General features: G+C 55.6%; 1 protein-coding gene across 2 annotated transcripts in view; it reads left to right on the top strand.

Moving 5' to 3' along the window:
* ABCC4 (ATP binding cassette subfamily C member 4) overlaps window positions 1-27123 on the top strand; it is a 203686-nt gene that overhangs the window by 20272 nt on the left and 156291 nt on the right. For both annotated transcript variants that reach the window (XM_055142190.1, XM_055142185.1), the window contains exons 2-3: window positions 16239-16349; window positions 16636-16756. In XM_055142190.1, coding sequence (XP_054998165.1) covers window positions 16239-16349; window positions 16636-16756 — 232 coding nt within the window. The remainder of the gene's footprint in view (window positions 1-16238; window positions 16350-16635; window positions 16757-27123) is intronic.

Genomic DNA, 27123 nt, shown 5'->3' with positions numbered 1-27123 from the left:
GTATGGGGTCCCCCAAACACTGCCAGGAGTGACCCCTGAACCCAGAATCAGGTCTGCTAAGCTCTGAGCACCACTGGGTGTGACTCCCTCCCCCGCCCCCATCCAAAAAAGCAAAACAAAGCGAAAATGGCAAAACAGGCTGGAGTGCTAGCACAGTGGGTAGGGCGTTTGCCTTGCACGATTCCAACCCGGGTTCGAATCCCAGCATCCCATATGGTCCCCTGAGCACGGCCAGGGGTAATTCCTGAGTGAAGAGCCAGGAGTAACCCCTGTGCATCGCCGGGTGTGACCCAAAAACCAAAAAAAAAAAATTAAAAAAAAAAGAATTTCCTGACCTGTGACTCTCCTTCCTCAGGAATTCAGCTTCCAGCAGTGGTTTTGTCCAGGTCGTCATCCTTGACCCCCCCCCTTTTTTTTTTTGCTTTTTGGGTCATACCTGGCGATGCACAGGGGTCACTCCTGGCTCATGCACTCAGGAATCACCCCTGGCGGTGCTCAGGGGACCCTATGGGATGCTGGGATTCGAACCCAGGTCGGCCGTGTGCAAGGCAAACACCCTACCCGCTGTGCTATCACTCCAGCCCCCATTGACCCTTCTCTTTGGGGTGCGCCCAGACCCAGGAACCCCGTATCCCTCCTCCACTACCCCCAGTCTCCTGTTTCTGTGCGTGGGGACAGGGTTGGGGTGCAGGGGGAAGGCTGGTCTGTTGTGTCAATAGCAGAGGAACGTCCAGTCCAGTTCAGTCAGCCCTGACCGACCTCAGGTGCTCCCTGGGGGTCCCAGCCAAGTTTCCGGCCCTCCGCTGTGCGCTGGGCTTGGGCTGTCGTCGGAGGTCGTGTGCGGCTCGGGAAACAGCTGGCCTGCTGGCCCGAGGAGGGCCGGGCAGATGCAAATATTTGCTGCTGTTTATAGCCGAGTGAGCCATGAGTCAGAGCTGCGGTCGCGGAGCCTAAACACGCTCCGAGGGGCTGGGCTGGAAGGGCGAGCTCCGGGCCGCCGACCTTCCTGTCCCCTGCTCGGGCCCCCGAGGGTGACGGCGGGGTTCTCCCGCCTCTGACGCGACCCTCATTTGGCCAGGAACCGGCCCGAGGCCGACCCGGTGGCACCCCCGGGAGTGTGGCAGTTGTCCCCTGCACCGCTGGCCGGGGCTCCTGGAGGCTGGCCCGGGCAGAGGCCTGAGTCACTCAGCCCGGGCCAGTGGCGTGTCTTGTGGGGGAACTTTCCGCCACTCATTCACTGACCACCGCCACGGCAGCAGAAGCCCGGGCTGAGGGGCCAACCCAGGGCCTCGCATCACGTGGCCCCTGAGTGGGGGTGTGTGTGGAGAACAAGGGCGACTCCAAGGAGAAGTGCAGTGTCAGGTCCAGACTCCAGGAAATTTGAATTTTTTTTTTTTTTTTTTTTGCTTTTTGGGTCACACCTGGCGATGCACAGGGGATACTCCTGGTTCTACACTCAGGAATGACTCCTGGCGGTGCTCAGGGGACCCTATGGGATGCTGGGATTCGAACCCGGGTCGGCCGCGTGCAAGGCAAACGCCCTACCCTACCCGCTGTGCTATCGCTCCAGCCCCAATTTGAATTTTTTTTTTTTCCAGCATTGCCAGGTGATTTGAATGCCCAGCCCAGCCGCCAGGAAGTGAAGGGACCTGTGTGTGTGTGTGTATGTGTGTGTGTGTGTGTGTGTGTGTGTTTTGGGGGGCGTGGGGGGTGGATGGGAGCCCCTCCTTTTCAGGCCTGGCACTAGGTGGGCGACAGAGCCCTCCCCTCACTGCAGGGGGAGCCAGGAAAGCGTCAAACCAGGTGTCCCCGAGATTTGGGGTGCTGAGGACGCGGCTGGTGTGGGCCCAGGTGGGGGTGCAGCCACCCCACTTGTGAGCTGGGCCAGCGGTCAGGACCGTAGGGGCCCTCGAGACGCCTCGTCTGCTTCCGTTTTCTTCTGTTTTTGGCTTTGGGGCCATGTGCTTGCAGGGCTTTGTGGGGTGCTGGGGGTGGAACCCCGAGCTCCCGCCGGCAGAGCTTGCACTCCAGCCCCTTTCCCCCTTTCTGTTTTTCTTTCTTTCTTTTGTTTTTTTGCTTTTTTGGGTCACATCCGGCGATGCACAGCAGTTACTCCTGGCTCTGCACTCAGGAATTACTCCTGGCGGTGCTCAGGGAACCATATGAGATGCTGGGAATCGAACCTGGGTTGGCCACATGTAAGGCAAACCCCCTCCCCGCTGTGCTATCGCTCCAGCCCCACTATTTTTCTTAAATGTTCACGGTGTTACTTGTTTTTTTGTAGGAGGATATACCGCCTGGAGGTGCTCAAGGCACTTACTCCTGGTTCTGTGCTCAGAGATGACTCCTGAAGGGCCTGGGGGGTGGGTGGACCCTACGTGGTGTCAGGGGTCGAGCTTGGGTCATCATCTCTGGCCCATTTACACGGTCAACTTCTGGGAGTGAAGAGATTTATTTTTTATTTTTTTTGAATGTGTTCATGGCTGATTAAAAGATTGACTTTGTTTTGTTATTTTTATTTATTTATTTATTTTTAAAAATTCTTTTATTAAGTCACCATGTGGAAAGTTACAAAGCATTCAGGTTAAAGTCTCAGTTATACAATGCTCAAACACCCATCCCTTCACCAGTGCACATAATACACCACCAAGAATCACGATATACCTCCCCTCTTCCCCCCACTTTTTGTTTTTTTTTTTAAGCCCCCAAGTCATGCCCATGTTGGCGTGACTGTGTCCATGGTGATTGTCACTCCTAGGGAGTGACCAGCCAAGCCCTGGGACATCAGCCAGGCTTTTCCTGCCCTCCTTCCTCCCCCCACCCTCTTAGGATGGGAAAGAACAAAACGTCAGTTAACGTGGGGGACTCGGTGTCCACACCCCAGAGGACGTGGCGTCTTGCCCAGTCCGTAGTGTCTGGCCCGTCACCCACCCGAGCTATCTCTCGGCAGAGACGTGGCAGCTCCTTCCCCTGGTTGGCGCGCTCGCCCTCTCTCCCCATCACTTCCTCGGGAAATCCCGGGGTGTCGGGGCGTGCAGACAGGCAGACGAGGGCTCCCGCGGTCCAGCTGAGAGCTAGGTACCGGGGAAGCCGTGGCGCTCACCAGGACGCCACTGAGGCTTCTGCCACCTCCTGCTCTCCCTCCTCTCCCGCCCCCTCCCCTTCTCAGGGAGCGACCGTGCTGAATGCTTCTACTTTCTCGGTGCTTGCCTTCTGCTTCTCAGGGAATCTCAGTACCATCCGTGGTTTAGTGTGGGCCTGCTCACAGGTCTTCAGGCCTTATTTCTTTGATAGTTGGGACTGGGACCGTTCACCAATCTCTCCCCCTTCTCTACCACTTTCCCTAGCTTCTGGCAAACACTTTTTTTTTTCTGGGTTCAACTTTAAAACTTAATAAAACAAAAATTCTTTTTTTTTTTAAAGATAAGTGTGAGTATTTAAGGGAGATAAATGATACCATGCAGTCTTATGTCTTATTTGGTTTTCTTGCTTTCATTCTCTCTCTTTTTTTTTGTGGGGTCACACTCAGCGATGCTCAGGGGTTACTCCTGGCTCTGCACTCAGGGATCACTCCTGGTGGGACTTGGGGGACCATATGGGATGCCGAGGATTGAACCCGGGTCAGCTGCGTGCTCGGCAAGCATCCTTCCCGCTGAACTATCTTGCCAGCCCTTATTTGGTTTTTATTTCATGTAGCCTAATGCTTTCAGATAACCCTTCGTGTCACAAGCTGCAGGATTTCTTTTATTTATTTCTTTTCTTTTAGTTTTTTGCTTTTTGAGTCACACCTGGCGATGCTCAGAGGTTACTCCTGGCTCTGTAGTCAGGAATCACTCCTGGCAGTGTTTGGGGGACCACATGGTATTCTCGGAATCAAACCTGGGTTGACCGTGTGCAAGGCAAACGCCCTCCCTGCTGTGCTATCGATGCAGTCCCAGGATTTTCTTTTAAAGACAGATACCAATCACGCATGCTCATGTGGACAGAATACAGGGATGTTCCCACTTCCTTATCTCCTGGTGGGCTGACAGACACAGCTGTAGTGCAAAGGAATAGATGTCTCCCTGAGATAAAGGATTCATTCCTGGAGATCAGTGTCAAGAAGTGCAGTGGCTGGCAACACAGTAGCCCTATTTATGTTACTTTGTCTTGGGGCCACACCTTTACCCTGATAGGTTTGCTATTTTCTGCTCTCTCCACCCTTGTATGTGGCTCTCCTGACGTCCCTGCTGCTGTTCTCTCTCTCTCTCTCTCTCTCTCTCTCTCTCTCTCTCTCTCTCTCTTTCTCTCGCTCTCTCTCTCTCTCTCTCTCTCTCTCTTTCTCTCTCCTCCTTCCCTCTCCCTCCCTCCTTTTTGGTCACACCCAGTGATGCTCAGGGGTTACTCCTTGTTTTGCACTCAGGAATTACTCCTGGTGGTGCTCAGGCGACCATATGGGATGCTGGGGATCGAACCCGGGTTGGTCTCATGCAAAGCAAATGCCCTACCCGCTGTGCTATCGCTTTGGTCCCTCTTTTTCTCTTTTCCTTCCTAGAAGGTGGGAGCAGGTATCTCACCGTGGGTGTGATTCACATCGTTTCCTTGATGATTATTACTTGAGTATGATTTTATGTTCCTTTGGCTATTTGTAAGACTCTGGAAACATGGATATTTAGCTCTGTTGCCTATATATTTATTATTATTTGGTCTTGAGTTGTCTCATTTTACATATTTTTTGACATGAACACTTAGGTGGCTTGTAAATATTTTCTCATTTGGTAGTTTTCCTCTTGATTTTGCTGATGGTTTCCTGGTATAGAAACCTGTTACATTGGTTTTAGATTTTGTTGCTTTTGCTTTTGGCGTTAGATTTTTCAAATTCATTGCCAAGGTTGATGACAGGGAGCTCTTTTAGGGGTTCCATGGGTTTTTCAGGTATTGCTATACAAATCCTACGTATTTGGAGTTGATTGTTGTGTGTGGTGTTTCATTCTTTTGCATGTGGCTGTCCATTTTCCGCAATTTTTCTCACAATGACTTGACAATTTATTTCATGTGTGGGTTTATTCCTGGGCAGCCTCCATACTATACCATTCATGTACCATTTTAATGTCACTCCATCACTTTATCTTTTTCGTAGAGTTTGAAACCCAGAACTGTGATGTTTACAGTTTTGTCCTTTGTTCTCAGGGTTATTTTAGTTAGTCTTCTGTGGTTGCATCCAGCTTTTCATATTGCTGTCTCTGGAAGATGTCTGTTGGATTTTGATAGATTTTGTACCTGTGGTTTGCTTTGGGTCCTGGGGGTATTTTAGCAATATTAACCTTGGCAGTCTATACACATGCAATATCTTTTTTCCTTCTATCTTTTCAGTTTCTTTTTTCTTTCATTCCTTTTTTAAAATAATTTATTTATTTGAGTCACCATGAGAACAGTTACAGGGCTTTTAGGATCGAGTCTCAGTCATACTATGCTCAAACCCCCGTCCCTTCACCAGTGCACATGTTCCACCACCAAAACCCCCAGCATATCCCCCTCCAACTCCCCCTCTGCCTGTGTGGCAGATGATTTTCACTTACTCTCTCCTTACTTGAATTACATTCAATTTTCGACAGAAAGCTCATTATCATTATTTGGAGTTTTTCCCCCAACAGTCAGACCTGTTAGAATGGCATCATTAGATCGTATGTTTTCTATTGTTGGTAACAAGGAGCATATGATGTTGCATGGTCATGAAAGCGGCTGCCCAGTTTAGGGATTCTGGTATTAAGTCCAGAGGAATTTCTGCCAGCAGTCACTGCATTCCGAGATTGGTTTTTGTGCCTCAGGGATCATGGCTGTTCAGGAGCAGAGGGGCTGTTTGTGGGCGGCTGCTTGGGGTCTTATTTGGGCAGGTGGCAGGGCCGGTTCTGCACCCCCCCCCCGCCCCCCATCGCGAGGTTCCCCATGCACCCGACCCATCACTGCAAACTCCTACCTCTCTGTCCAATTGGTTCTGAACGGTGGTGGTCACCATGCTGCCGCAAAGGGGAAAAGGCCAAGGGATGGAAACCCTTCCCCTCTTGGGGCTGCACGGGGCCGTAGCTTAGTTCAGAGTCCAGGAGTATAACTGCCAGCAGCCGCTGCGTTCCGAGATTGGTTTCTGAGCCTCTGGGCTAATGGATGCTCAGGGGTGGCGGAGCTGTTCCTGAGCGTATTTTTTGTATATAAGGAAAGGTTTGGAGATGTCCCAGTCCCACATACCGGAGCCGTGTTAGTAGGAGCTCAGTGTCACTGGAACTCCATCTGGAGAAGGTGGCAGTTTCTTTTTTCGTTGTACAGACAGGTCTTTAACTTTCCTGATTAAGTTTATCCCTAAGTAGTCTATTCTTTTCATGCTATTGAAAATGGTATTGTGTTCCTATTTTTTTTTTCTCTGATCATTGACAGGAATAGAGAAACACAGTTGATCTTTGCTTTGGGGCTACACCTGGCAGTGCTCAGGGCTTCCTCCTGGCTTTGTGCTCAGGGTCACTCCTGGCAGGGCTGGGAGGCCCCTATGTGTTGCCAGCCATTGAACCCGGGTCAGCCTGGTGTAAGACAAGCAACTTTCCTGCCATCTCTGGTCAGATCTTGATTTTTTTTTTTCCCTTATGCTGGTGATTATTGCTATGAGTGGTCCTCAGAAATTCTTCTGTTGCATCTGATACATTTAGATATGTTTGTGGTTTCTTTTTCATTTGTTTCAAGATACTAATTTTTCCTTTTTATTTCTAGTTTTAACATTGATCAATAGAATATTGTATAATGCCTACAAGTGTTTTGGAGGGCCACACCTGGTGATGCTCAGGGATTACTCCCGGCTCTGCACTCAGGAATTACTCCTGGTAGTGTACAGGGGACCTTAAGGGATGCCGGGATTGAACCCACGTCAGCTGTGTATAAGGCAAGCACCCTACCCACCCTACTATTTCTCCAGGCCCCCAATTTTGTTTTCTGTTTTGTTTTGGGGCCACGTCTGGCAGTGGTCAGGGCTTATTACTCCTGGTTCTGTGCTCAGGAATTACCCCTGGCCGGCTTGAGGGACCCTACAGGATGCTGGGCTTCAAATTTGGGTCAGCCACGTGCAAGACAAGTGCCCCTACCTGCTGGACTCTCTCTCTGGCCCCAAATATCTCTTCCAGCCCCAAAATAAACTCTTGATAAAGTCAACCCCATGATTGTTATTAAATGGCATCTTTGTGTTTTACTAGTGTTGGCTTAAAGCTTATTTTGTTTACATATTTAACTTTGATGTAAGGCATATCTGTTAATATTTATAAGAGCATATGTTAATGTATTATTACTATAATATTGTAGTATACATATAATGTCATATATTATGATCATCTATTGTAACATATAAATATATGTATATTATAATGTATATTGTATGATATATGTTAACATTTGTACTTATCTCTGCTTCAGATTTCCTTTTGCACGGACTGTCTTGGGTCTCCTTAAAGTTGGGCTGCAAGGGGGCTGGAGCGATAGCACAGCGGGTAGGGCGTTTGCCTTGCACGCGGCCGACCCGGGTTCGAATCCCAGCATCCCATATGGTCCCCTGAGCACCGCCAGGGGTAATTCCTGAGTCAAGAGCCAGGAGTAACCCCTGTGCATCGCTGGGTGTGACCCAAAAACCAAAAACAAAACAAAACAAAACAAAACAAAAGTTGGGCTGCATTTTCTGACACTTTGCACAGAATTGAGGGTTTGTTTCCTTCTAGTCTGTCTTAGTTGAAGAGCTAAACTGTTTGTCGTTTTGAGTAATAATTGACAGCCATGGGCTTACTATTCAAAGTAATTATTGACAGGTAGGCGCCTACTTTAATTTTTCTCTGCTCGCATTTCTGGTGTTGTTTCTGCTTCTGGTCTCTCTGTTCTGGTTTGGCGGTTTTCTTTAGCCGTGGTATGCACTGATTTCTTCTTACCCCATTTTCTTTTTTGTGGTCCTGGGGATGGGACCCTGGCTCCTCACATGTGGCCAGACATGTGCTCAGTAGCTGAACCCTAACCCTGCCTTTTTTTACCTTTTGTGTATCCACCTTTTGTGATTACCAGGAGGTGGGCTGAGACTTATTTACAAAGCGTATTTTAAGCAGCCAAGACCTTGAAGGAGTGTACTTAGGCGTTTCGACACTCCCCTTATTTCACTTTTGCTATCACACTCCACAGCAGCCTATACTTGATAAATTGGCAACAGTTTACAGTTAGGATTATTATATTAAATTTTTTTAATTGACTCCCTGTGAGATAAACCCTTACAAAGCTGTTCGTGATTAGGTTTCATTCATACAGTGTTCCAGCACGGTTAGGGGTATTGTAATACTGTCACTTCCTAGCCCTCGTGCTCGAGTCACGACATTTACCCAGCAATACTGCAAGAGTAGTACTATATGTTCGTCTTTTCCAGTGAATTTTATGCGTTGTTGTTATCTAGTGGATTTTTAGAAGCTTCATTTTGTTTTAGTAACCACCTTCCCTCTACTTTCCCATTAAGGCCGGGCAAGTTGCTAATAAACTCTTTCAGTTTGTTGTGTGCTTGGGGAAATTTTTCTTTGTCCTTCATTTACAAGGACAGGTTCTGCCAGTATTCAAGGTAAAATATTAAAGGTCGCGTATTCAAGTCAACCGCTTTTAAACTGGGGTTGGATGCATGCAAGGCAAGCACCCTACCTGCGATACTATTGCCCCAGCCCCCTGTATTTAACTTTTTAGTGTTACCATTCTATTTTTGGAATAAACTATGCCTAGTTTTGCTCAGAAGCCTCTACCTGGTGGTGCTTTTAGGCCTCTCTTTGATGCCTGGATTTGAACGAGGGTCAGACACATGACAAGCAAGTGCCTTAATCTTTGTACTGTCTCTCCAGTCTTAAATTTTATTCATTATTTCACTTTTGGTTTTTTAAATTTGTTTTTCAGGTTTTGGGTCACACCCCGCGATGCTCAGGGGTTACTTCTAGCTCTGCACTCAGGAATCACTCCTGGCGGTGCACGGGAGACTGTATGGGATTTCGGTTATCGAACCCTGGTGGGCTGCATGCAAGGCAAACGCCCTCCCTGCTATACTATGGCTCTGGCCCCTCATATTTTATTCGGATACTTTCTATCCATTTGTGACTTTTTGAAAAATCCTCCCCTCCCAGCTTCTAAAAAGAAAACAGGAAACTCCGCTTGTCCCCCGAGGTGCTGGAGTGTGGTGCAGGGGGGAGGGCGGCTGTAGGGGGGGTAGCCCACAGAGTCCTCCTTGCAGTGGGCAGGCTGGTGGGGTCAGCAGTGGACCTCAGAGCCGGATACACATGCTCAGACTTGCTTGCTCCACCTTCCCTGCTGCCTCTCTGGCCCAAGTCTGACTTTGAAACCAGCACTCGAGGTTTTTTTTTTTTTCCCTCCTTTACTTTTTTTCTTTTTTTTTTTTTTTTTACTTTTCCTGGACAATGACAATACATGCAGAATTTTCCAGAAAGAGCCAACAATAAAAAGAAAATAAAATTAAAAAAAAAATTAAAAAAAAATTGAGACCTGTGTATGTTGAGGGATGTTACTGATTTTTTTTTGGGGGGGGGTGATCAGTCACTGTTCATTCCAATTCCCATCCCGCGATTTGTTCCGTTCTCCCTGCGCGCGGGTTCCAGTCTCAGTGAGGGCCCCAGTGCTGTCTCACACTGCCCCTCATTCCCGCCTCCTGCTTGCCCCCAGCCGAGTCTCACAGCCTTGGCCAAGAGCCCAGCCTCCAAGGTTGGAACACCCTCGTTTTCAGACAGTTCTCATCAGCAGGTAGCATTGCTTTCTTTAAAAGTCCGAGACAGAAAACTCGGCTGTTCGTATCCTTCCTCCTGAAGGACCTCAGCCGTCATTCCAAACACTGTCCCAAGTTTCTGGTGGTGACATCATCGCTTAAGGCCGACCTTTTGCAGCTGTGAGGGATCCGGTGAAGTGTTATCCATAACCATTACATTTCCGCGTGGCTTATGTTTTAACTAGCTGCTTGGACCTTCCGACCTCCTGTACCCATTTTACCGACCCCACCCCCCCCGACCCCTGCCCCACCTCTGGCAATGAACAGGTCTGTCCTGTGTTTATGCCTTGGTCTTACCAAATCATCTCATCATCATCATCATCAGTTATCCCATTGATTGTCGATTTTCTCGAGCGGTCTCGAGCCGTCTCCTGAGATTCTTGAGGCCTCTCTTTCCATTGGAGGCTCTTTCAGGGTCAGGGGAAATTGGTTTTGGCATGTGAATACGCCATGGGGAGCTTGCCAGGCTCTCCCGTGCGGGCAGGAAACTCTTGGTAGCTTGCCAGGTTCTCGAGAGAGAGAACTAGGCTATAAGATGTCGCTTTCGGGAGCTTGGTTTTATAGTCTCTGGATGTTGGCCATTGATGGGATTACACGGTGCCAGGGGCAGTTTCTGGGTGTGACTGCCTAGCTACTGGGAAATGGGGGAACTGGGCAGAAGAGGTCCAGTCCCGATGCGAGCAGGCTTGGAGGTCTCAGCCCCGGGTCCCGAATACCTGGGTTCCTCTGCCATGTGAGGCTCATGTAAATGGTGGAAAGTGGCCTTGAGCATGGCTGTGACTGGGTTCCGGAGGTCTTCGGGCTGTGGGGGCTCTGCTGGGGGCGGGAGGGAAACTCAACCTACCCCCTCCGAGGGGCCTCGGTGAAGACAGCCAGGTGAGGGAACAAGAGACTGCGTTGCTCTCTTCCGGGAGCTTGATGATGATGATGATGATGATAATAATAATAGCACCTATCCATGAGATGGTCTTTTTAGGTACGACTTAGTTCACCTACTTGAGTGCCCGTGAGCACCGGGCATGCTGTCCTGAACGATGCAGTTGGATTTTAAGGCTGGATTATGCTTCCACTGTGTGTGTATCTTTTTCTTCAGTCACCCACTGACAGGCCTGGTAGACAGGCATTGTGACAGGTGTTATTCAGATCCTCACTGTTTGGTGAGTCTGGGAGTGCGTGTCTTTCTCTGAGCGAGAGGTGTGACTGGTACCTTGAGGAGGAATTGTTGGATTATTGTATAATTCTCTTTTGGCCCTTATTTATTTATTGATTGATTGGCATTTTGGGTCACACCGGCGGTGCACAGGGGTTAGTCCTGGCTCTGCACTCAGGAATCACTCCTGGCAGTGCTCGGGGGACCGTATGGGAAACTAGGGCCCGAACCCGGGTCAGCCATGTGCAAGGCAAGCGCCCTGCACGCTGTACTATCGCTCGACCCCTCCTTTGTCCCTTTAGAGGAATTTCCATGCTGTTCTCCCTCATCCTTCTGGCGTGGGTCACGAGGCTTCTCACCTTCTCCTGGCTGTGGCTTGGCCTTTGGACCTTCACAACCTGACCCGCCTCTTCCTGCTGATTCGTGCCCTGAGCATCTTGTGATTTGGAAGCCGCGTTTGGGATGCTGACTATTCAGATGTTCCGCTCGCTGCCTGGAATGGCTGTTTCTCGTCTTGTGGTGTCCCTGCTGTCCTCAGGTGTTTGAGCAGCCAGGTGGCGGGTGCCGTGGACGGCCCTTCCGCTCCGAGGCCCGCCTTTTCCTTTCCTTGCAGCTTGGCTTTGAGGGAGTCAGTCCCACTTTTCATTTTTTTTTTCTTTTTGGGTCACACCTGGCGATGCACAGGGGTTACTCCTGGCTCTGCACTCAGGAATTACCCCTGGCCGTGCTCAGGGGACCATATGGGATGCTGGGATTTGAACCCGGGTCGGCCGCGTGCAAGGCAAAAACGCCCTACCCGCTGTACTATCGCTCCAGCCCCCCACTTTTCATTTTGGCGGCATCTTTGCTTTTGGCATCAGATTCATCAACTTTTGAGGATGGCCTTTGATTTTTTTTTTTTGGGGGGGGGGGGTTCTGGGCAGAGGGCTATACCTGGCAACGCTCAGGGCTTATTCCCGGCTCTGTGGTCAGGGATCACCCCTGGTGATGCTCAGGTGTGTGTGTGTGTCTGTGTGTCGGAACTAAATGGGTGCTCGGATCAAAACTGGACCCGCCGTTTGCAAGGCAAGCACCCACTCACTGTCCCATTACCCTGGGCCTGTGTGACTCGTTGTTGGCAATCGAGCACGGGCTTTCTCTGGCCTCCCCGCCCAGAGCCACCCGCTCCTGTGGCTGGCAGGGTCAGGGGACGCTGGGAGAGCAGCTCGGCCACTTGCCTGTCCCCGAGGGCGGCTGCCGGGTCCGAGCCTCCCGCGCCTTTTGCCTCCCGCCGTGCAGCTCTGCAGAGCCCCTAGAACTTGTTCCGGGGGGCCGCAGAGAGGCTGGCGGGCACGGGGCCCAGGGAGGGGGTTCTTGGTTTGGGGGTCCCCGACCCCGGCCCCCTGCCTTGGTTTGGTTTAGTCCCGTAAGAGCGCCCCCCCCCCACTCCCCCCAGCACACGCTGCTGCCCTCCCATGGGCCTCGGGGGTCTGCAGGGCTGGGGGCCGCCCGGAGGAGTCCTTGGCCGGGATGGGCACTCGCACGGGCCCTGCACGACTTGACCCTCGTGGCCATCGACAAGGACTTTGCGAATGGACCCTGTCACTCTGGTGACTGGCCTACACGCCCAGCCGGGCCACCCCCAGTCACCCGCATCGTGCAGAGCCCTCTGGGTGGGGGCGCTCTCTGACGCGCTCTGACGCCCTCTGACGCGCTCTGACGCGCTCTGACGCGCTCTGACGCGCTCTGACGCGCTCTGACGCCCTCTGACGCGCTCTGACGCCCTCTGACGCCCTCTGACGCCCTCTGACGCGCTCTGACGCCCTCTGACGCCCTCTGACGCCCTCTGACGCGCTCTGATGCGCTCTGACGCCCTCTGATGCGCTCTGACGCGCTCTGACGCCCTCCTCTGACGTGCTCTGATGCGCTCTGACGTCCCCTGACGCCCCTGACCCTCTCTGACCCTCTCTGACTCCCTCTGACGCCCTCTGACCCTCTCTGACGCCCTCTGACGCCCTTCCCTCATGGGCTCCGTCCCCGAGGGGACAGACCGGAGCAAGCCACGGGCCTTTGCGTCCCTGCAGAGCCCAGAGAGGGGAAGCCGCGAGTGCCCCCCAAACTGGGCAGGGCCAGCCTGGCTGGAGAGTGGACAGGGCTGTGGAGGCTGGAGCGAGGGGCAGTCGCAGGAGCGTGTGTATGTATGCGGTGTGGGTGTGCGCAGGTGTGTTTGTGTGTGATGTGTATGTGTGCTATGTGTGTGGTGTATGTATGTGCATGTGTGTTTGGGTATGTGTGGTGTGTGTATATGTATATATGTGTGTATGTGTGTGTGTGGTGTATGTGTGTCCATATGTTTGTGGTATGTGTGGTGTGTTTGTGGTGTGTGCATGTGCGTGTATGTGTGGTTTGTGGTATGTAGAGTGTGTGTGTGTGTGTGTGTGTGTGTGTGTGTGTGTGTGGACTGGAGTGATAGCACAGTGGGTAGTGTGTTTGCTTTGCACATGGCCGACCCAGGTTTGACCCCTCTGTCTCTCTGGGAGAGCCCGGCCAGCTACTGAGAGTATCCCGCCTGCACGCCAGAGCCTGGCAAACTCCCTGTGGTGTATTCGATATGCCAAAAACAGTAACAAGTCTCCCAATGGAGACGTTACTGGTGCCCGCTCGAGCAAATCGATGAACAACGGGATGACAGTGATACAATGCAGTGTGTGTGTGTGTGTGTGTGTGAACTCTGTTGGCTTCCCGCACAAGGAACAGAAAGTGTGAGCAGCCGGTCCCCCGGGAGACGCTGTCTGTTTGTGGTTTGCGCTGTGGCCCCGGGCTGAGTCATGCATGGGACCCCGTCAGCACCTCCCAGCACATGCAGTGGCCTGTGTCTGTGAGAAACGGTGGGGGAGATGGTCGGAGGCTCCTCTGCCAGCATGAGGCCCCACGTTTGACCCGTCACCACCCACATACTCTGCAGAGTCTCAGCTGCGGGGGCAGCTGTAGCCCCCTTGGTCACACTGTGGACACTGTGACCCCAGCCCAGCCTGTGTGTGGTTGCAGGGCAGCCGCACTGTTGCCAAGGAAACGGGAAGCCGAGAAATCCACTTTGGGCGGCCGCCGTGGGACTGGGGAGTGGGCTGGGTGGGGGGGGGTGCGGGCCAGGAGGCGTGTGGGGCCCAGTTCTCTGGGGCCTGAGGCCCCCGAGAGTTAAAAGGAAGGTGGTGGGCACAGTTGCGACCGGAGATAGAGGGGAAGGGAAGTTTCCAGAAGAGGAAACAAGAAGTTGAGCAGCTGGAGTTGGGCGAGGGGGTGTGCCCTGTGGGTGCCTCACGGTGGCACAAGACTGGGGGCTCCAGGGGGCCGCGCAGGCTCCTGAAGAATGAGGCGCAGCGTGGAACCTTCTAGCTTTCTCAGGGCCAGGGGTGTTTGCAGCCGGGTGCACGTGCGGCTGGAAGGTGGACGGGGGGTGGGGTGGGGGCGATGGGACTGGAGGCTTCCCCAGGGTCCCTCGCGTCCCCCCTCGAGGGGGAGCCCAGGACTGTTTGTTGCTTGAGGGGGGCGGGCTCGGAGGATTGGAGCTGGGGTAGCTGGCTGCGGTTGGGGTGAGGCAGAGACGCTGGCTTGGCCCCGGGTGCGGGTATGACGTAGAGCTGCTGTCACACACGGGCTCAGGGGTTACCTGAGGCTAACCTGCCCCCTGGGGTCCTGTTCCCGGGAAGCGGCGTCTTGCACTCAGCACTGACTGTCCTGGCTGGGCCTCTCCTCCCGCCCTCGGGCCAGTTCCTTTAGTCCTTCAGGGGGTGCTCAGGGGAGCTCGGGTTGGTCCCTGGGAGCCCCACGCAGGCTCTCTGTCCTGGGGACCTGGCTGTTGGGATCTTCGGGCGCCTTCTTAAATTCTCATTGTAATCTGATTTCTTCAGTGTTTGGGCCACGTCTGGAGGCCAGAGGGGCTGCTCCCGGCTCTTTGCCAGAGGCCGTTCCCTGCTGTTCTGGGGGATCAAGCCTGGTTCCTGCATGTGAGCCGTGAGCCCACCGAGCCATCTCTCACACCTGCCATCTCCCACACCCGATACTTTCCCTTCTCTCATTTTCACTCCATTTCTTGTTTCTTCTTATTACCATCCTACTTCTGGCCTTTGTTGCACATTTTCTACCCTCCAGTGGGAGCCGGGTGGTTTCCAGGGAAGGACGCATGTACCGAACCCAGATCCTACGGGCTGTGTCTGTGGGTCAGCATTTGGGCCATTGCCCTGCGTGTGGGTTCACGTCCTAGAACTGCAAGAAAGTAGTAGTAGCACTGTTGTCTCGTTGTTCATCGATTTGCTCGAGCGGGTACCGGTAACGTCTCCATTGTGAGACTTGTTGTTACTGTTTTTGGCATATCGAATTCGCCTCGGGGAGCTTGCCAGGCTCTGCTGTGCAGGCGGGATACTCTGGGTAGCTTGCCGGGCTCTCCGAGAGGGACAGAGGTATCGAACCTGGGTCTGCTGCGTGCAAGGCAAAAGCCCTACCAGCTGTGCTATCACTCCAGTCCAACTGCAACTGCAATAAATAAATAAATAAATAAATAAATAAATAAGTCCAAATCCCAAATCTGGGTTTTGTTTCGAGGCCTTGTGTGCGTGCATCAAAGCCTTCGCCTCCTGTTTGCTCTCTTTAAAGCAGTCTGTCCCCAAACACAGGCCGGTCCCATTTCTCTGTGGCATGTGGAGTGCTGGGTGAGGGAATGTGTGTGGTGAAGAGCAGGTGCCTAGATCACTCTCGATCCCAGTGTTCAGGGAGCAGAAGGACGGAGAGGGGCAGCAACCCGGGAGGGAAGAAGAGAACGGGAAGAAGCGGGTGAACAGCCGTCGGGCCTTCAGTTTAGGTGGGGGTTTGGCAGTGGTGTCGCCATCTGGGAGATCCAGGCTGCAGCCATTGACGCTTTGTCACGTGCCTGTCAAGCGGACAGGAGGGAATCTGGGAGCACTGGCCGGGGGGGAAGCGGACCCTGGTGGTGTGATTGGTGTTGAAATATCATAACGCCTGAAACGGAATTGTCAGCAACCTTGCTAAATCACGGTTCTTTAATGAAAAAAATATTGCCTCCCCGAGCCGGAGTGATAGTACAGTGGGGAGGGTGCTTGCCTGCCTTTGGTTGCCCCAGGCCGCACCTAGAATGATGCCCGAGCACAGAGCTAGGAGCAAGCCCTGAGCACTGTCAGGTGCCCCCCGGGATAGTCTTTGTTTCCACATAACCCGCGAATGCAGAATCGTGGCTGGAATGGGATGTGGAATTTGGATGTCGAGGTCACCTTCCTCCTCTCCCCCCGCCCTTCACAGGTGGCTCAACCCCTTGTTTAAAATCGGCCACAAGCGGAGGCTGGAGGAAGATGACATGTACTCGGTGCTTCCCGAGGATCGCTCCAAACACCTCGGGGACCAGCTGCAAGGGTAAGCGGCCGTCAGTGACACGGTCAGGTGGGAAGCCACCCCGGGAGCCTTCCTGGAGGAGGGGGTCCCTGCCCGCCCCCCGGGGGCCACCTTTCTCTGACTCGGAGTTTTTGCACACACAGGGGGCCACCTCTGTCCCCAGAGCTGGGGTCACGGCTCCGTGTCGTCTCACCTCGTTGGGGTGCCGGCTTGGGTCCCCAGTCCTCTGGGGCGTCCCCTCGCTGCTGGGCCCGGCTTGCGGGAGCCACCGTGCCTGTCCCCCCCGCGCTGACGTCTCTCCTCGTAGGTACTGGGACAAGGAGGTGTGGCGGGCCGAGAAGGAGGGCCGGAAGCCGTCTCTGACGAAGGCCATCATCAGGTGCTACTGGAAGTCCTATCTCGTGCTGGGGCTCTTCACGCTCATCGAGGTAACCGCGTCACCCGCGCCGCCGGGCTCGCAGGGACCGTGGGCGGGAGAGGGGTGGGGGTGGTGGTCAGCGGTCAGTGAAGGGCCGGCCAGGAGCCCCGGTCTGGGTGCTGTGGCGCTGCCGTTGCTCTCTAGACGCAGCCGAGGCTTCCCAACGGGTGTGGGGGGGGGGCGGGGGGACAGCGCTGGGGTGGGGGCGGGTACTTCATGAGCCAGGGGCTGGGGGACTGCCTGGGCTGGAATTGGAATGATCGTTGCGCCGTGCGAGGGCTGGGTGGGTGCCCGAGGGACCCTCGGGCAGAGGCGCCACACCCCCAGGTCCACGGGCTCAGCCAGGGCCCGGAATACCATTGCACCCTGCACAGTGCTCGCGCGTCACTGAGCCGCCCGGCCTGCTGGCTTCTGGCAGCTGCTGGCCTTCCCTGCCGGAGCACCTGGGCGGGGGCATCCCAGGGGTCCTCACTGCCGGTCACTCTGGGTGCCCGAGGAGGAGCACTGGCGGCCTCAGCTGTGGTGACAGACTCACCCTCGGGAGCACTGGCGGCCTCAGCTGTGGTGACAGACTCACCCTCGGGAGCACTGGTGGCCTCAGCTGTGGTGACAGACTCACCCTCAGGAGCACTGGCAGCCTCAGCTGTGGTGACAGACTCACCCTCGGGAGCACTGGCGGCCTCAGCTGTGGTGACAGACTCACCCTCAGGAGCACTGGCGGCCTCAGCTGTGGTGACAGACTCACCCTCAGGAGCACTGGCGGCCTCAGCTGTGTAACAGACTCACCCTCGGGAGCACTGGCGGCCTCAGCTGTGGTGACAGACTCACCCTCAGGGGCACTGGCAGCATTAGCTGTGGTAGCAGTATGGTTCAGCGTCGGGAGCACTGGCGGCCTCAGCTGGGGCTGCCTGTTCCTTGGGGCAGCTGTACTTGTCGCCGTGTGATCAGCAGCGGGTCAGGGCTCAGGAACGAGACTGTGCTGGGGCCACCGTGGGCCGCCCACGTCCGCGCTGGTGTTGCTGAGGCTGAGGGGTGGTGCGTGTGGCCCTCTGCGTTTCTGAAGAGAGGGTGCGAGGGTGGGTGACAGCCACACCCACAGGGTAGCCCAGCTTGGAGCCCCCCCGGGTCAGGAAGGTGCTTGATCGCCCTGCAGTCCCTGGGGAGTCCTGCTGTTGGCCCTGACCACCAGCCGCTCCTCTGTTTCCACGCTGCACAGCTGTCACCGGAGAATGGGCAGCCGCCCTGGAGGCTGAGGCGCAGCTCTGGAGACTGGGCAGAGAGGCCGGGCCGCTGTGGGAGCACCTCTGCATTCTGGTCTTTCCTTTTTTTTTTTTTTTGAGTCACACCTGGTGATGCTCAGGGGTTCCTCCTGGCTCTGCACTCAGCAATTACTCCTGGCGGTGCTCGGGGGACCCTATGGGATGTTGGGAATCGAACCCGGGTTGGCGGCGTGCAAGGCAAACACCCTCCCCTCTGTGCTATGGCTCCAGCCCTTTTTTTTCTTTTTCCATTCTCTCTTTTTTGCTCTTTTGGGTCACACCCGGCGATGCTCAGGGGTTCCCTCTGGCTCTGTTCTCAGGGTTCACTCCTGGCAGTGCTCAGGGGACCGTGTGGAGTGCCAGGGGTCAAACCCGGGTCAGCTGCATGCAAGGCAAATGTCCCCCGCCCCCACTGTGCCATCGCGCCGGCCCCCTGCATTCTTCAGTGCCCCCTCCACACCTTTCTGTTCCGTTTTGTTTGGGGGGGTCAGACCTGGCCTGGGTTTTCTCTGAAGTGGCTCCCACAGTGCTCGGGGGACCAGGCCGTGCTGGGGATCGAACCCAAGCCTCCAGCGTGCAGAGCCTGTGCTCAGCCCCGCCTGGTCCAGGAGACCCCCATATCCATCTCAGCTCCCTTAGCTTCGCCCCCCGGAGGAGGAGACTGTGGGTGGGGCTGTGCTGCAGGCTGGGGGCCTGGGCAGCGGCCGAGCGCCCCCCCCCACACCACACTGAGATAACCTCTCTGTCACTTGAGAAGTCCCAGCTGCAATCCTGGGGGGCGTGTGTCTGGTCTCAGCAAGGATGGACCCCAGGAGACCCCGTGTCCCCCTCCTCCTCCTCCTCCTCCTCCTCCTGGACTCTGAGCACTGTCCCCCACAGGCCGGAGGAGGGAGGGGACCACGCTCCCCACTGTCCGGGTCTCGTGTGATGTGGCCACGCCGGGCACCGCCTGCCTGGCCTGAGTTTGGCAGTTGGTGCCGTCACCCCGGGCGCCGCGGTGATGAGTCCCAGCGTGATGCCGTTTCTCCCTCCCTGGGGCACTATCCGGCCGACGGGGCGGGGGAGGGGGGCGATCCGAGTCCAGCATCCCTGCCCGCCTTGCAGGGTCAGGCTCTGGGCTGGCTCCCCCGCCCGGCGCACACGCGGGGGTCACCGGCAGGGCCCTGGTTTCCGGGAGGGGGCCGCTCTGTTGGGGGTGCCGGGCGGAGCCAGGCGGCCCCCGAGCCCTCGGGGCTGGGCTGGACACAGGTGGCTCCGACGGTCTCCCGAGGGCCAGGCCCAGAGCCGTCTCAGAGCCCCCTGCAGTCCCTCCGCGGTGGCCGACGGGACATGAGAACTGTCCCCTGCCCTCTGCGCGGCCCGAGGCGGGGGCCCGCGGCCGCTGAGGTCGGGGTGTCTCCGGGGCCCGGGCAGCGCCGAGCCCAGGCCGGGAACGACAAGCACGGGCGAGGCGGAAGCTGCTCCCCGTGGGCTGACGCTCATTAAAGCCGGGCACCCGGCGGGTTCCCAGCGTCCCTGGCTCCTGGCTGAGCCTCCTCGGGGACCTGGGACAGAGCAAGTCTCTGCGTGCCCGGAGGCCCGGGGTGGCGGGGCGCGCCTCACCCCTGCCTGGCTGCCGTCCTGTTTCACGGCGCGTTCCGGAGACGCGAGGCCCGAGTGGGGTGGGCTCGCCAGACCCGTCCTCCCTGGGGTCTCGAGACCCCCTGAAATGGTGCTGGTGGCTGCCGGCCCTGTCACTGAGGTGGCCTTGGTCTGGGACCCTTGGGGTGGACCCAGTCAGTGGCCTGTTGGGGGGTGGGAAGGAGGCAAGAGTCTGTGTGAGATTTTAATTCCCTTAATTTTGGTCTTGGGGTGACATCCAGTTGTGCTCAGGGCTCGTTCCCTGCTCTGCTCAGGGCTTACTCCAGGCTCTGTGCTCAGGGCTTACTCTGGGCTCTGTGCTTAGGGCTTACTCTGGGCTCTGTGCTCAGGGCTTACTCCAGGCTCTGTGCTCAGTCAGGGCTTACTCCGGGCTCTGTGCTCAGGGCTTACTCTGGGCTCTGTGCTCAGGGCTTACTCCAGGCTCTGTGCTCAGGGCTTATTCCTGGCTCTGTGCTCAGGGCTCACTCTTGGTTCTGTGCTCAGGGCTCACTCCTGGCTCTGTGCTTGGGGCTCACTCTTGGCTCTTGTGCTCAGGGCTCACTCTTGGCTTTGTGCTCAGGGCTCACTCTTGGCTTTGTGCTCAGGGCTCACTCCTGGCTCTGTGCTTGGTGCTCACTCCTGGCTCTGTGCTCAGGGCTCACTCCTGGCTCTGTGCTTGGGGCTCACTTTTGGCTCTTGTGCTCAGGGCTCACTCTTGGCTTTGTGCTCAGGGCTCACTCCTGGCTCTGTGCTTGGTGCTCACTCCTGGCTCTGTGCTCAGGGCTCACTCTTGGCTCTATGCTCAGGGCTCACTCCCGGCTCTGTGCTTGGTGCTCACTCCCGGCTCTGTGCTCAGGGCTTACTTTGGGCTTCTGTGCTCAGGGCTCACTCCCGCCTCTGGACCCAGGGCTCACTCCTGGCTCTGTGCTCAGGGTTCGTTCTTGGCTCTGCTCAGGGCTCACTCTTGGCTCCATGCTCAGGGCTCACTCCCAGCTCTGTGCTTGGTGCTCACTCTTGGCTCTGTGCTTGGTGCTCACTCCTGGCTCTGTGCTCAGGGCTCATTCCTGCCTCTGGACTCAGGGCTCACTCTTGGCTCTGTGCTTGGTGCTTACTCTTGGCTCTGTGCTTGGTGCTCACTCCTGGCTCTGTGCTCAGGGCTCATTCCTGCCTCTGGACTCAGGGCTCACTCTTGGCTCTGTGCCCAGGGCTCACTCCAGCTCTCTGATAAGGGACTACTCCTGGTTATGTGCTCAGGGCTCACTCCTGGCTCTGCGCTCAGGGCTCACTCATGCCTCCGTGCTCGTCTGACTCCTCCCTCTACCCCGCATCCCTTCTGCCATTGCTTGGGAACCTTATGGGCTATCAGAGATCTCACCGGGTCCAGCTGGCGCGAGGCCAGCCCCTTCCCCTCTGGCCTCTATCTGGCCCCGTGTCTTTATTTTGGATCCCAACTGTCGGACAGGCAGTGCCCAGTGCCCAGGCCTCCCTTCAAACCCTCCCCCTGACCTTGGCTCCTGCAAGTTTGGTAGCCTCCGGCCGCTTCCCCCACCCTGGGGAGGTTGATGGCAATGATGTGGCAGGGGAAGGAAGGAACGGAGCCATGATGGTTGGTCTCACTTGCAGTTTATTCCAGTCTTCCCTCTATACACTCTCTCCGCCCCTCACCTTCTCTCCGAACCCCTTTTTATTGATCATGGCCCTTCCAAAGGGTGCAATACATTGACGTCACCAAAGGCACCAAAAGATTTTACAGGAAGAACATTGAGGCAACATAATTCTCTTGTATCTGCAGGCCATTAATCTAGGCCCGCCCCCCCTCCCCCCAAAGAAGATACAAAACCAAAACCTAAGCCTTCTTTGGGCTGAAAGCACTTGGATTTACATCCCAAAGACTAGGCTAGGCCAGAGCCTGGAATCTACAATGTCAAGTCAGGCCTGGCTAGCACCTAAAATCTGCATGTCAAAGATCAGCTAGGCTTCTGTGACAAAAGGGAAGCTGCCTCTGAAATTAACTCCAGAAGGCAGCTGGAAAAGGGGAAATACTCCAACAGGTGGGGTCCCCAGGCCCCTTGAGCACTGTGAGATGGAGTCAGAGGGAAGGGGGGCGAGGGCCGCCTCAGAATATGTTTCTTCACCATAAATGGAATTTGGGGATGAAGATGATGACGGTGATTATTTGGGGGCTCCTGCATTGGGGGGACCATGTGATGTTGGGGATTGAACCCGCCCCGGGGTCTGCTTGACCCCGGCTCCCACATCCCCGACCCCGAGGGGCTCTTGACCTCCGCGGGGCCATTTCCCCTCTGTAAAGGGGGCGGGGGAGGCTCCGCCCCTCGCCAGCTCTGCACACCGGGTTGCGGACGGCCCCCAGACTCCCCTGAGCTTGCAGCCGGCCTGGCTCTGGTTCGCTCTGTGGCACCTCAGAACCTCACACCCCTGCCCCCGTGCCCCCTGCCCCTTCTCCCCTGCATCTTCTGCCCAGGCGTCTCTGGGTTCCCCTGTGTTCCTGGGCGCCCCTGGTGGGCCAGTGAGGAGGCTGTTAACACCCTCCTTGCACTCTGCTTTTCTTTCTCTCAGGAGAGCTGGGATGCAGGGGTGGGGGGAAGAGGATTGAAAGTCGGATTCTCCTAAGCCGAGGCGGGTCCTGGAAACCCCCTCCCTCTCACAGTGCCCCGGCATCTTTTTTTTTTTTTAAATGTTTTATTTATTTTTGCTTTATTGGGTGACACCCGGCGATGCCCAGGGTTCTCTCCTGGCTCTGCACTCAGGAATTACCACTGGCTGTGTTTGGGGGACCCTATGGGATGCCGGGGATCGACCCTGAGTTTGGGCTGCGTGCAAGGCACACGCCCTTCCTGCCATACTATTGCCCTGGCCCCTGCCTTTCTTTTTCCCTATTTTGGCTTTTTTGGGTCATACCTAGCGATGCTCAGGGGTTGCTCCTGGCGGTGCTTGGGGGGACGGGGGGAGGTATATGGGATGCCGGGGATTGAACCCGGGCCGGCCACGTGCAAGGCCAATGCCCTGCCTGCTGTACTGTATTGCTCAGGTCCTTTTCCCTGCGTAACTCGGTACCCCTGTCAGGCATCAGGAACCTACCCCCTTTGTTTCAGCCCGTGTCCAGGGAGTGCTCATTCCTCTTTTTCTGGTGGGGGGAGGGTGGGTGCCAGGAGAGGTGGTGCTTGGAGGATTGCTCCCAGCTCAGTGCTCAGGCTGAGTCCCTGGAACTCAGGCTTCTGTGTGCAGAGCATTCGCTCTACCCACTAGGGAGGTCTCCGTACCCCCTGACGTTCCCCTCACCTGTTCATTGTTTGAGTGATACTGGAGTCACCTTTTTAGCCTTTTGTTTCCCTGTATCTATTGCTTTTTGTGCCATACCTGCTGGAGTGGCTGCTCCCTGCTCAGTGCTCGGGACTAAACCCGGGTTCCCTGTCTGGAGAGCCTGTGCTCCAGGCTGTCGGGCCCCTCTCTGGCTTCCCTGTTTCTCGCATTCGGGGAAGGAAGCAGATGTTCTGTCCTGGAGGAAAGCAGGTCTGGGCCTGGCAGGCCGCGCCGGTGACTCGTCCCAGGCCTGGGGTGCGGGCTGGGTCCGTCTGGGAACTGGGCCTGGCGGGTCAGTTCCTCTCTGCTTCTCTGATGGGTCTTCCCGGGGGCGCGGGGCGTGCCCCTCTCTTGGGGGTTCCTAATGAAGCGTGTGTATGTGTCTGTCTGTCTGTTTGTGTGTCTGTGTGTGTGTGCCTGTGTGTGTTTGTGTGTCTGTGTGTGCCTGTGTTTGGTTATCTGTGTCTGTGTTTGTGTATCTGTGTCTGTGTGTATCTCTGTGTGTCTGTTTATGTGTATATGTCTCTGTTTGCTTGTGTGTGTGTGTGTGTCTGTGTATGTCTGTGTCTGGGAGTGTGTGCGTGTACATGTGTTATCAGGAGCTATTTGTGATCCTTGCTCAAAATCCTTTCTCTACGGGACTTGTAAAATGGTGCTCTCCCAATTCTTCCTTCATGGATTAGCAAGGATTAGCAAGGTATTTACTGTCACTGTCACCGTCACCGTCATCCCGTTGATCATCAATTTGTTCGAGCAGGCACCAGTAACGTCTCCATTATGAGACTTAATGGTACTGTTTTTGGCATATCGAATACGCCATGGGGAGCTTGCCAGGCTCTGCTGTGCGGGCGGGATACTCTCGGTAGCTTGCTCTCTGTGAGAGGGGTGGAGGAATCAAACCTGGGTCAGCCGAGTGCAAGGCAAACGCCCTACCCACTGCGCTATCGCTGCAGCCCAGCAAGCTATTATTTCCGTAAAAAGAAACTTGAGGGCTAGAGAGATAGTCCAGCAGGGAGGGCGTTGGCCTTGCATACTGCCAACCTGGGTTCAGTCCCTCGCATCCCACAGTGCCCCGAGCACCACCAGGAGTGATTCCTGAGTGCAGAGCCAGGAGAATCCCCTGAGCAAAGCCAGATGCGACCCAAAAAGCCAAAAAAAAAAAAAAAAAAGAAAAGAAAAAAGAACAGCTTGACCATGGTCTGCTCCTTTGTTACCCTGAGGAACAGTCCCTAGTGGAAGGGCCGGGGCATTTTCCAAGTTTCCTTCCTTGGGCCACACCCAGTGGTGCCCAGGGCTTAGTGCTCACTCCTGGCAGGCTCGGGGCCCTCTGCAGTGCTGGGGATTGAACCCTGGGTAGGCACCGGCAAGGCAGGCTTCTTCCCTGCTTCCCTGGGTACTGGCAGGCCCAAAATGCTTAGTGTTTTTTTTTGTGTGTGTGTGTGGGGGTGGTGGTGGGACCCTATGGGAGGCCAGGGGTCGAACCCCGGGTCAGCTGCTTATACAAGGCAAATGCCCTCCCTGCTGTACTGTCACTCCTGGTTTAGGTAACCTGGTTACAACAGTAGCAACTGTCATGGTTTGGATGTATAAAATCTCATGCCCAAGTGCCCAGACCCTCCACTGCCCACCTTGAGACCATCCCGCCCGTCCCCGCCTCCGCCCCCCACCCTCCCACCTTCTCCCTACATCGCCTGGAGCCTGGGCTTTGTACTGCATGGCCGGGGGTCTGTCTCCTGGGCCACAGATGGGTGAGGTCACCGGGGGCTTGTCTCCCGCCCCTACTGGCGTCTCGCACCTCTCACGGTGCAGGACTCCGCCTTGGCCCACAGCTCTGGCCACGGCTTCTCTGTCCCCTCAGCTCGTCCGTCCAGAGAGAGCTGCGGGAACCCGAGGTGTGCGTGTACGCCTTTGGATTGGGTTTGGGGGCCTGACGCCTGGGAGCGGCACCCAGGGGCCTGGCCGCCCTGCTCGCTGGGTCCTTCTGACTCTGGCGTCTTTCCCTCCGCATCTCCGGGTCTCTCCGAGTCTCCCTTTGCACCTGCTCCCCGCCCCCTTCCTCCGAACCAGCTGCCCCTTCGCTCTTCCCATAAGCTCACTCCTTTCTGCTTCGCGTGTTTTCTTTGTCTGCCGGCCCGCGTCTCATGCCGCTACTGTTTTTCTTTCTCACGCACCAGGGCTCGCCGTGACGTTAGGTCAGAAGCATTTCAAGTGCCTCGGGAAACACGGGCTGGGAACTGTGTCCAGCGAGGAGCCTTGCGCATCTAGTTTTGTCTGCAGTACGTTATCCCAGGAGACCCGGAGGAGGGATTTTAGGGAGGCTGAATCCTCCAAAGACGGAGAGAAAGTCCAAGGGGTGAAGTGTTTGCCTTGCACACAGCCAGCCTGAATTCGATCTCTGGCATCCCGTTTGGTCCCCTGAGCACGACTAGGAATTCATACCTGAGTTCAGAACCAGCAGGATGTACCCCCTCAGCCCCCCACCCCCAGATAATGAGAGAGAGAGAAAGAATGAGAGAGTGAGTGAGAATGAGAGAGAAAGAGAGAATGAGAAAGAGAATGAGAGAGAATAAGAGCGAGCAAGAGAGAGAATGAGAGAGAATGAGAAAGGAGAGAGAATTAGAGACAATGAGAGAAAGAGAATGAGAGAGAATGTGAGAGAATGAGAGAAAGAGAATGAGAGAATGAGAGAGAGAGAAAGAGAGAGAATGAGAAAGAGAATGAGAGAATGAGAGAATGAGAGAGAGAGAGAGAGAGAAAGAGAGAATGAGAGAATACAGGGGTTAAGGCACTTGCTGTGCACGCAGTTGACCCGAGTCTGGTTTCTGGCACCATGAAGAGTCCCCCGAGCAAGCATTGCCGGGTGGGGTCCCCAAACCAAATATAAACAGGAAATTCCCCTGAGCACAGGAGTTAGGAACCAAGGAGATAAGTCGAAGCTGGAGCAGGTGCTTTGGTCCCCAGCATCGTGGCCAAGTGCCTCTGCTAGCGGCCCAGATGTGGCTGCCCCAGACCCCACCCCCCACCAGAGCCCCATGGCCCCCCCGGCACCCCCCCAAAGCCCCACATCTGTGCAGCAGCTGGGGGGACTTGTGCCTTGTGTGCGGTGTTAGTCTCCCGTTCTGTTAGTGTCTCTTCCACAAATGAGTGCAGTCCTTCTGTGTCTGTCCCTCTCTTTCTGGGTGTTGGAATACTGAATGTAATAAAATCATCGTGAACACTTAATGAACATTAACTTAAAAAGAAATAGACTCTCTTGGGGCTGGAGCGATAGCACAGCGGGTAGGGTATTTGCCTTGCATGCGGCCGACCCGGGTTCGATTCCCAGCATCCCATACAGTCCCCTGAGCACCACCAGGAGTAATTCCTGAGTGCAGAGCCAGGAGTGACCCCTGTGCATCGCCAGGTGTGACCCAAAAAGCAAAAAAAAAAAAAAAAAAAAAAAGGAATAGACTCTCTCTGGAGGTCCCGGGGACTGAGGGGCGAGGGTCAGCGGATGGAGGGGTTGTGGTTCCCGCGGGCTCCTTCACCCGCGCCCTGTGGTCCCCAAGGCCAGAAGATTCCGCATCCCGCTTGGGCCGGGAATGGTGACTGGCTCCCGGCTCTGGACTCTGTTTGTGGAGACAGATGCGTCTCTGGGTCCACCGGTCAGCATGGTGGCCAGACTCAGCCCTGGCGGGGCAGTTTGGCCTCTCGCTCCCTGGGGGAGAGTGCGGGCCGCAGGGGTAGGTGAAGAGCTGCTGGACGGGGCGGGTCGTGAACCCGAATTGCTCATTAATTAGTGAGCCTGTTTGCTCAGCTGGCTCACCTAGCCACTGTCTCAGCAGAACCTTCCAGATGCGCGGGTGGGTGTGGCCTGCCCTCGGAGGCCTTCTGTCCCATTGGCCTTGGCTTTGGGACTCGACCAGCTTGCGCCCTGCTGGCTGCCCCCGCCCTCCCCGGGCGGGTCCTCGAGTCCAGAGGCCAGCGGAGTTGGAGAACCCAACTCTGTTACGTGTTGTGTCGAAGGAGCCAGTGGGTACCACAGACCCTCCCCTCAGTCCCCGGGACCTCCAGAGAGATTCTTTTCCCTCTTCAATTTAATATTATTTTTATTAAGCGTTCACGATGATTTATATATGGCATTCGGTGGGAGGGCAGAGTTAGCCCAGAGCTTCTGGGGGCTCGGGTCTGCTGCCGG

Source organism: Sorex araneus, chromosome 1 (assembly GCF_027595985.1).
Source record: "Sorex araneus isolate mSorAra2 chromosome 1, mSorAra2.pri, whole genome shotgun sequence".
Lineage (NCBI taxonomy): Eukaryota > Metazoa > Chordata > Mammalia > Eulipotyphla > Soricidae > Sorex > Sorex araneus.
The sequence above is the reverse complement of the archived record's forward strand: the minus strand, read 5'-3'. Positions and strand labels throughout refer to the sequence as shown.